This window comes from Rhipicephalus sanguineus, unplaced genomic scaffold (genome assembly GCF_013339695.2).
Source record: "Rhipicephalus sanguineus isolate Rsan-2018 unplaced genomic scaffold, BIME_Rsan_1.4 Seq56, whole genome shotgun sequence".
NCBI classification, from domain to species: Eukaryota; Metazoa; Arthropoda; class Arachnida; order Ixodida; family Ixodidae; genus Rhipicephalus; species Rhipicephalus sanguineus.
Window position 1 is genome coordinate 29,833 of NW_023615513.1, and position 10,169 is coordinate 40,001.

Consider the following 10,169-nt stretch of genomic DNA (forward strand, 5'->3'; position numbering starts at 1 on the left):
AAGCCACCATGCGCGCCGTGGCTCAAGCTCTTCATCTTCAACAGCTTCCAACATGTGTGCGTTTCCTGACATTGCACGCGCATTGCCCAAAGTCAAAAGGTAGGTATTGAACCGCGGCCATTACTGTTTTTGGCGAACGCCGTTTTCGCTGCGACGAAGCGCAGCATTCGCTTCGTACATGCTGCGCTGAGAGGATCGTCCGAATTAACCGGGTTGCGGATAAATATGACTCAATTAGCGAGAGCTTGATGCGATCAAACAATACATATGCTTGCCGGGACCAGATGACACGTCAGAATTATTCGATTTTCCGAATTAACGAGTGTCCAATGCAGGAGCATTTACTGTATTCCCTTCGTAAATTTCGCTAAGAGAGAGAATTAAACTTTATTATCTGACCAGGCGCGTTCTCTTCGCCCAGAGGTGGGTGACTTCCTTATTCCAGGTAGCCATGGCTTGCAGCTGATGCCAGAGCCCTATCCACCAGTCGGAGCTGGTCCTCAGGGTTTAGTGACGTCAGCAACGCCTCCCACTGGTCTTCCGGATTTTCTTGGATGCTCTGTTCGTTTATTGGCGGGATATTTGGCGGGATATTTCGCTAAAGCAGAAATTTATGAAAATCACACTACGTAGCACTTGCCCTCGGGATTGAGTGTCTTCTCGCCGTTCAACGCTTGTTATCCTTAGGGACAACTTTTCTTCGAATGCAGCAAATTCGCTCCGCCATAGGAATTCTCTATACCAAATACTTATACCAGTACGCTCTACGATAAGCTTCTGTTTCTGTCGTATTAGTACTCAATAAAACCCCATACCATAAAACTCCCGAGGTTTTATTAGCCGAACATATAGCATTATGAAGGAAGATTTAGTTATATAATTCGGAATACATCAGCGCCCCTTGTATTTCTTACCGTGCGCCTAATTCCATATACAGCAGTGTCTTTGCTTTTCATCCCCATTAAATGCGTCCACCAAACACGTGGGTCCAAGCAATGGCATTGAGCTCAGCCACATAACCTAGTAGCTACTGCCCTCTTCAGTTTTTGAGTGAGGTTGATCGTGCATATGAGGCAACTGCGCTGCCTTCTGGAGAACATCTGTTAACGGCTCATAGCGACGCTATTCCATGCTGTGCGCAGCATTGAAATCTACCTGTTAAAAATTTGGACACTTTTCCCTTCGTCTTTGCAACTTTTATGAACAAATCACGCCAATCGCCTGTTTTCTGAACACTTCTTTGCCCCTATCGCTTTGCCAAAGTATGCATAAATATGTAGTCGCACCACGAGCAATGCGATTCCTAATGTTTAAGCTATAAACCCTCTTCCGACAAGACATTTTTATTGCTGAAACTAGGCAGCCACTACATTCATCATTATTTCTCGTTCGCCACATGGAACGTGCACCGGTCTTGTGGATTCAGCGCCGCACCCACAGGACAGCTGAACGCCTCCGCAAACCTCTCCTGGTTATGCACAGGCAGGTTACAGCGCAGCATCATAGGCGGGTATAACCCAGTCTTTTTCCAAGTGTACGCGCCCTCTGAGCAGAAGAGGAAGCAGCTGGCCACGTAGAACGACTGCTCCGGCGTGTAACCAAGGATTCCGTCGGTCAGTTCCATCGAACCGAACGCCAGCCGAGCCTTCTCCGTCCCGGCCGTGTCGGCGAACGTTTCGGTGAGCACGTTCTTTGCGAACACAGCGTCCGACGTGTAATTCGTGAGCAGGCTCGTGACGCAGTCAAGCCGGCCGAGGAACTTGGCGAAGGAGTCCTTGGACCACCACGTTATCTTGTCCCCGGTCCTAGTCAGGGTGCTGAACCGCGGGTCGAAGGCGTGCGACAGTTCGTGTCCCAAGAGTTTTCCGACGCCGCCTGTTACGACCGCCGGTGGCTCGGTGCTCGGGACGAACGGTGCGTTCATGATACCCGGCAAGATGACCATTAGGTGGAACAGGGGCGCGTAAAACGCATTCACATCGGAAGGACTGAACACAATGTCCTCGCGATCAACGGGAACTGCCGGGTCTTCTTTCATAAGACGCTTCTGCTCCTGAAGGCGCCGTTGGTACGTGTTGTATAGCCACACTACGAACGGCTGCGTCACGTTCTGGTCCAAAAAGACGTAGAATTTCTCGAGTGCCTCGTCACTCTTCAGGTGTTCCGGCATGGTTAGTACGGTGATCAGACTGTCGACGTGATGGATGGCGCCAGCGGCTGTCGACTGATCCATCCAGCGCAGTTTGGGGAAGTTGGCCCTCGTGGCCTCCTTCACCGCCATCCAGGTGCGCAGAGTAGCATTCACTTGTGGCTGCAGATCCAGGCTGTCCACGATCAGCCGAACCAAGGCATACGTGGAAACCTGCGTATCGTGGCTTCGAAGGTTAGCTTCACTTGCATCCCAATCACCCCGAGAACCTATTTATTAACTATATAAATCTTCGTTTAGCTACGATTAGTCACTGTACTTCAGAAAGGTTGAAAAACAATATTTTTATATGCGAATCATTCTTTAGCGAACCAAAGACAGTTCTACCATTTCGATCCAAACTTGGACGTTGTATACATCGTTACTGCTTAAAGAAGTGACCAACAGTCCTATGACTTTCGTTAAACACTGCGACAACGCACCCGCTAGGATACTGTGCTGATGTGCTACGCAGTGAAGGCGAGGCAAAGGTAAACTTTGGACAACCTTCCGGTTGCTGATTTCGAAGAATATTTCTCTTGATTAAAACAAAAATCACTGCTTTCAAACTTTTTGTACAAAATACCAACAAAGCATACAACGCAACCAGACATAAGTTTTTTTTTCTTTGAACACTGGAATGCAAAAATGAGGCAGCAGTAGCGGTCAAAATGCAATTTTTTCTCACTTTGTCGCAATATTGTCACAACATTTCTGCTTCATTCACTGCTACAATAATTTTATCATTTATCATATAAAGTTATGAAGCCCAAAATGTGACTATATTACACGCGAGGAAATCTGTGCTGTTTTATCTAAAAACATTAATCATGCATCATTTTGAAGTATTTCGTCAAGGCGACCAAAAAATGAAAGTTAAACCAAAATGTCTACACTATAACGGAAATGAACGACAGACGCCTTCTAATACAAAAAAAAAAATTGGTTCGTAGTAATAGCTCAAACCAGTGCTTTGAAACACTTTATTGACCGTGACGCAAGTTCACTTCCGTGCGCAAAATTGGAAGGGCCCTCCAGGCGAAGCAATATGCTTTCTTGAAATAAAGCGCTGCAATAACTAGTTCTCACATTCGCATGTGCTAGCACGATATTTTCCAGCATGAAAGCAGATGGTGGAAGAACCACCAGGCGCACATTTTATGGCATGTCCTATCGGAAAAAATGCCAAGGCATCTGTTTTGCTTTTGTTTTTCAGACAATACAGATTTTTAAAAATGCAAAGGCAGTCGGGCCTTTGTCGTCGTCGCAAACTAACTGGACAACAAAGCGGAAAAACCTTGCCAGACCTAAACTTACATTCAAATGGGAAATGGAATAGCTGCCATGAATTAACTCTGTTATTACGAACAAGAGGCGGTTGTATATATATATATATATATATATATATATATATATATATATGTCGGTCCCCTGTTATGCGGCGCTAATGACAATCCGATTTGCCCGACCGGACAGTGTACTGCGCGCGTTCTCATCGACGGAGTCCGCCATCATGTACAGCTGGCTGTGCTTTCTTCATGCGCTCATCAGATAATCTTAGGCTGGGACTTCCTATCGGCTTCGTCGGCTGTCATTTCGTGCGGTCAACCTCTCATTCGTATTACGGACACTGAGCTTTCTTCTGCTGCCGATTTTTCACCGCCCAACCTTGTCACAGCTGCGGATTTTCTCCTGCCTTCAGGGCAAGAACGTGTACTTACGATCAGGTCACGAGACGTTATAGATGGCGACGCGGTGGTTACACCTTGCCAGCGCTGTATTTCTCGAGGCATCGCCATCGCATCTTGTCTAGTGCGGTTCACACGTGGTTATGCAAGCATCACCGCCTACAACACGACGCCAGAAGCCCTACTGCTGCCAGAGGGGACTACTGTTGCCAGCATTACCGAAGACGCACCGGTATGTGTCGTTACTGTTTCAACTGACTCGTCATTTCCACAATGTACGCCCGCGGAAGGTTCATCGCGTGCTCTAAAGGCCACTTTGAGTACAGATCTCAATCCGACCCAGACTGATGCCTTGCTGACCATATTAATGAAACACAACGCTTGCTTTGACGTTTGTTCCGATGGCCTGGGTCAAACAACAGTGGCCGCTCATCGCATCGACACAGACGGATCTCGTGTCATTCGTCGCCGCCCTTACCGTGTATCAGCTTCTGAACGCAAAGTTATAGAAGAACAAGTCAACGATATGCTCGCACGCAACATTATCAAGCCTTCGGCAAGCCCGTGGTCTTCTCCTGTTGTGCTCGTTAAAAAAAAAGGATGGCTCGGTGCGATTTTGCGTTGATTATAGAGCGCTGAACAATATTACTCGTAAGGACGTCTATCGTATGCCTCGGATCGACGACGCTCTTGATAATTTACAAAGTGCGGAGTACTTTTCGAGCCTCGACTTGCGCTCTGGTTATTGGCAGATCCCGATGCACGAGTCCGATAAAGAGAAGACTGCATTTGCCACACCTGATGGACTCTTTGAATTCAATGTAATGCCTTTTGGCCTCTGCAATGCCCCAGCCACATTCGAACGAATGATAGATACGGTACTGCGTGGATTAAAATGGAAGACCTGCCTTTGCTACCTGGACGACATCGTCATCTTTTCATCCAGCTTCTCACAGCATCTGGAACGGCTAGACGAAGTTCTGACCTGTCTAGCTAAGGCCGGTCTCCAGCTAAACACTAAGAAGTGTCGGTTGCCAGCCGCAGCATCAAGGTATTAGGTCACGTTGTCAGCAGGCATGGCATTGAGCCCGATCCCGACAAAGTTGCTGCAGTACTGCACTTTCCTACACCAACCACACCTAAAGACCTTCGCAGCTTCCTCGGCTTAGCGTCGTACTTCCGCCGCTTTGTGCGTGATTTCGCCGCTATTACAGCTCCTTTGCACAAGCTTTTGACCGCGAGCGCACCTTTTGTCTGGTCGGATGAATGCGCAGCCGCTTTTCACACTCTCAAGCGATGCCTCACATCGCGGCCAGTGCTTCGGCATTTCGACCCTGCAGCGTCTACTGTCCTACACACTGACGCAAGTGGACATGGCATCGGTGCCGTCCTGCTGCAGCGGAACCACGCTTCCGAAGAACAAGTCGTGGCCTACGCGAGCCGCACTCTTTCTCCTGCTGAGCGAAATTACAGCATCACCGAACAAGAATGCCTCGCCGTCGTGTGGTCCGTACAAAAGTTTCGCCCTTATTTATACGGCCGGCATTTCACAATCGTCACTGACCATCATGCTCTGTGTTGGTTATCGTCTCTCAAGAATTTGTCGGGACGCCTTGGCCGTTGGGTACTGCGTTTGCAAGAGTATGACTACAGTGTCACATATAGGTCGGGTCGGCAACACCAAGATGCTGACGCTTTGTCGCGGTGCCCGCTCTCGCCAAGCGCCCAAGTGTCGCCTCCAATCTGTTCATCACCAACCAGCCAAGTGACCAAGCAGACGGCCGGTAGTCCGAAAGAGTCCGTTGCCTCAGTGGACATTCTTTCATCCACAGATCTCACCTCGCTCCAACATGCAGATACATACTGCCGCACAATCATCGATCGGCTTACAGGCTTATCCCGTGCCCCCAACAGCCGCTTAAGACGACAGCTTGAACGTTTTAAACTTCGAGATGGAACGTTATGTAGGCACATTTACCACCCTCTCGGTAACCAATGGGTTCCAGTCGTCCCTCGTTCACTTCATCTCCAGGTTTTACAAGCCCTGCACGACGACCCGACAGCTGGCCACTTGGGTTTTCACAAGACTTACGAGCGCATCAAAACTCGGTGCTTTTGGCCTGGCCTCTCAACAAGTGTGGCGAAGTACGTCGGTTCCTGCGCGTCATGCCAACACCGAAAACGCACCACATCTCTTCCCGCAGGCCCTTTACAACCTCTGCCGTGCCCGTCCGCTCCCTTTGACTTCGTGGGCATGGACTTATACGGACCCCTCCCGCTTACGCCAGCCGGTCACCGCTGGATTGTTACTGCCGTGGACCACCTAACTCGCTACGCGGAGACGGCAGCTCTTCCCTCTGGTGCTACCTCGGAAGTAGCCGATTTTGTCCTGCGCGCCATTATTTTGCGCCACGGTGCCCCTCGTGTTCTCCTTAGTGACCGCGGCAAGACATTTCTTTCCCATGTTCTTGCTGAAGTCCTCCAGGCCTCTAACACCGTACATAAGACCACATCAGCATATCATCCGCAAACAAATGGTCTTACAGAGCGTTTTCACCGAACTTTGTCCGACATGATATCCATGTATGTTCAGCCAGATCACAAAAACTGGGACACTGTACTCCCTTTCGTCACGTTTGCATATAATACTGCCACACAACGCACGACGAATTACAGCCCGTTTTTCCTCGTGTTTGGCCGTGAACCGACTTTTGTTCTGGACACCACATTTTTATCCACGCCCTCTGTTCCATCTTCGTCCCTTCCAGAAGAGTTCGCTGCTCGCGTCGCCCGCTGCCGTGAAATTGCCCGCGCCAACACTGCTACCATTCAGGACAAGAGGAAAGTCCGTTTTGACGCGAAACGTCGAGTTGTTTCGTTCCGTCCAGGCGACGAAGTCCTCCTGTGGACACCTGTTCGTACCCCTGGGCTCTGTGAAAAATTTCTTCAGGTCGATTCCACGAAAGATCGAAAAAGGGTGTATATTTGATGTTTCCGATTTTCCTGATAATTTTGTATGTTGTGCACATATGATTGCACAGCACGAAATCGCAGTTCGTTTTCAAATAAAAATTTTTTTCAACACAGCAAAATTCGACAAGTGTCGCCGGTTGACGACGACCATTTTACGAAGAATGCGTTTTCGTAACTTTGGAACCATGCTGGCAGCCACTGAAGCTATATATTACAAATATCTTTCTTTTTGGCGGAAGTAGAAGTAAAGAGGAAATAGCTCTTATCATTTCATGGAATTCTGAGTAAATTATGTATTTTTAAAAATTCACGAAAAACGCTGCGTTTTTGAAAATCAGTCAAATTTGGGACGCTATGGCTACTTCTGTGAACATCTTAGCTTGTTCATATTTGCAGTATGAATAGGCCTTTATGTGAATAATGAACCTCTGCATTTGTATTTCTCTAATAATTTTCAAAGTACTAAATTTTCATGCTCGAAACACCAAAAAGAGAAAAGTGCTCCTCCATTCAAAAATCTATAATAAAAAAAACCCAATCTCAATTTTGTTCAAAGTCCCCCAAAATGTTCTCAAAGGACTGCAGAATGATATTATGAAAAAACATGTTGCATCATTTTTATTAGAAGAAAAACAGAAAATGTCAAACATTGTGTTTCCAGAGCGTGGTGGCCACTGCGTAAAGGACATCTCTAGTAGCAAGAAAATACAGTAACACGTCTTTTTTCTTCTCTGAGCTTCGCTAAACAGCAGTAATGATCTATTGTTGAAAAGTGGGAACTGTTTTGTAAAGAAAAAAAACATCGTTCCAATTAAATGCATTTGCGACACCACTTACATTCCTCGTCGACGGGCAGCACGGACATTTTCATTCCTCTGGATAATTTTTTTTTAGTAAATGCGCTTATATAAAAGTAACGAAGCTAAACGCGAAATATGTGTAGCTGAGTCGATCATGCATTGTAAGAATGTGAGAAATCGCAAATGGCGGCAGTGGTGAACGGCGAGTACCGCAGTGCAACCTAAGCACAGCAGCCACACATTCTTTGCCAGGATTTGTCGCTATGCACGAGAAAAAGCTGGGGTGTTGATTGCGTTGGTTACACGATACATTTTTCACCGCTCGTCGCTCTCTCGCCCGGTCTCTGGATCCGCACCGTGCGCATCGTGTGGCGGATCGAGTGGCCCGCGCTACACGCCTTCGTGTAAACGGAGTAGCATGCGTTAGGCGGACAGGTGCAAAGGGCGGCGCGATGGACGCCCGCCTGAGCAGACGACAGCAACGAGTACGGCTGTGCCAGTCAGCCAAACACCACCTGAGATAGAAGTTAAGCATCCAAATTGTGCTTCACTTTGATGCGATCACTATCCTACGCTCTGAAGGTGGCTATGGGTAGGGGTTATAGCCATGGCCGAGATTTTGTACGGACTGCCTCATGGTGCACAAAAAGAAAATTCCGCTGCAGCAGAATTTTCGTTACGTAGAAGATATCGGATCGAGACTCTTTTGCGGAGGGTCATGAAGCAGGATGCGCGCTCAATTCAAGAGGGAAACCAGATCTGCCAGCACTCCTTCAAGAGAAAGAAGGATATGCAAAACAAAGCAGATGCAATGCAAACAAAACGTGTTTTGTTCGTGGCCAGAACTGCTGCCACCAATCTTCACGTAATCGATTCTTTTTAAACTCTGCATTGGTCACATAAGGTTTGACAACGTACACATTTGGGCCAACAAAAACCACACCTCTTGGCGACCGCTCTCCAGAAATTCATTTCCATTCATGAAGAGACCTTGGCTTTTATACCAATCTCTCAATTCTGGCACAGCACATCATCATGAGAGACGCATGGAGGGAATGCGCTCTTTAGCACTCAAGATATGAATTATACTCAACTGAAATAGATGAAAGAAAAGGAGGCTACAACTGAAAGTGCATACTGTGGACTGAGGGATGTCTAACACTGGCGTGAAGTCGCAAACCACGCGAATGCATTTAATTGTAACGGTCTTTTTCTTTACAAAACAGTTCCCAATTTCCGACCATAGATCATTACTGTTGTTTAGCGAAGCTCAGAAAAGAAAAAAGACGTGTTACTGTATTTTCTTGTTACTAGAGATGTCCTTTACGCAGTGGCCACCACGCTCTGGAAACACAATGTTTGACATTTTCTGCTTTTGTTCTAACAAAAATGATGCAACATGTTTTTTCATAATATCATTCTGCAGTCCTTTGAGAACATTTTGGGGGACTTTGAGCAAAATTGAGATTGGGTTTTTTTTATTATAGATTTTTGAATGGAGGAGCACTTTTCTCTTTTTGGTGTTTCGAGCATGAAAATTTACTACTTTGAAAATTATTAGAGAAATACAAATGCAGAGGTTCATTATTCACATAAAGGCCTATTCATACTGCAAATATGAACAAGCTAAGATGTTCACAGAAGTAGCCATAGCGTCCCAAATTTGACTGATTTTCAAAAACGCAGCGTTTTTCGTGAATTTTTAAAAATACATAATTTACTCAGAATTCCATGAAATGATAAGAGCTATTTCCTCTTTACTTCTACTTCCGCCAAAAAGAAAGATATTTGTAATATATAGCTTCAGTGGCTGCCAGCATGGTTCCAAAGTTACGAAAACGCATTCTTCGTAAAATGGTCGTCGTCAACCGGCGACACTTGTCGAATTTTGCTGTGTTGAAAAAAATTTTTATTTGAAAACGAACTGCGATTTCGTGCTGTGCAATCATATGTGCACAACATACAAAATTATCAGGAAAATCGGAAACATCAAATATACACCCTTTTTCGATCTTTCGTGGAATCGACCTTCATAGATATCTCGGTCTATACACCGTGCTGGAAAGGACATCTGCCGTGAACTATCGCGTCGCTCCAGCCAGCGCGGCTACTGATCGTCGTCGCCGCAGCACCGAGATCGCTCATGTCTCTCGCCTGAAACCATATATTCGGCGTTCCTACCCTTAACCTGCTGCCCGCTTTCGCGAAGGGGGAAAATAGTGTGAGCGCTGACTATATAGTTCATCTTCACCTGTACAGAAACCATTGTAATCATCAACTTCGTTTGTCACGCGGGCTGTGCCGCTTTGGGACATTGAAATATGACCTTTCGATTACCGATCTGGGCGTCGTCGCATAATATATATATATATATATATATATATATATATATATATATATATATATATTAGAAATCCACCGAAAAACACATAATTTTTTGTATTATTCTTCCAATTTCAAAGCCCTGGTCCAGGCGCTGTCGAAACTGAGCGCGCCGGGCGCTGTTACCTGCGGCCCTGG

At 46.5% G+C, this 10,169-nt stretch overlaps 1 protein-coding gene across 1 annotated transcript; it reads right to left on the minus strand.

Moving 5' to 3' along the window:
* Positions 1-1,362: 1,362 nt before the first annotated feature.
* Positions 1,363-2,362, minus strand: LOC119377735 (neprilysin-1-like; the record flags this gene model as incomplete). The annotated part of the gene is made up of 1 exon (XM_037647082.1): positions 1,363-2,362. A coding segment is annotated over one exon (984 nt), but the record flags the coding sequence as incomplete, so codon positions are not given.
* Between the last annotated feature and the right edge of the window lie 7,807 nt (positions 2,363-10,169).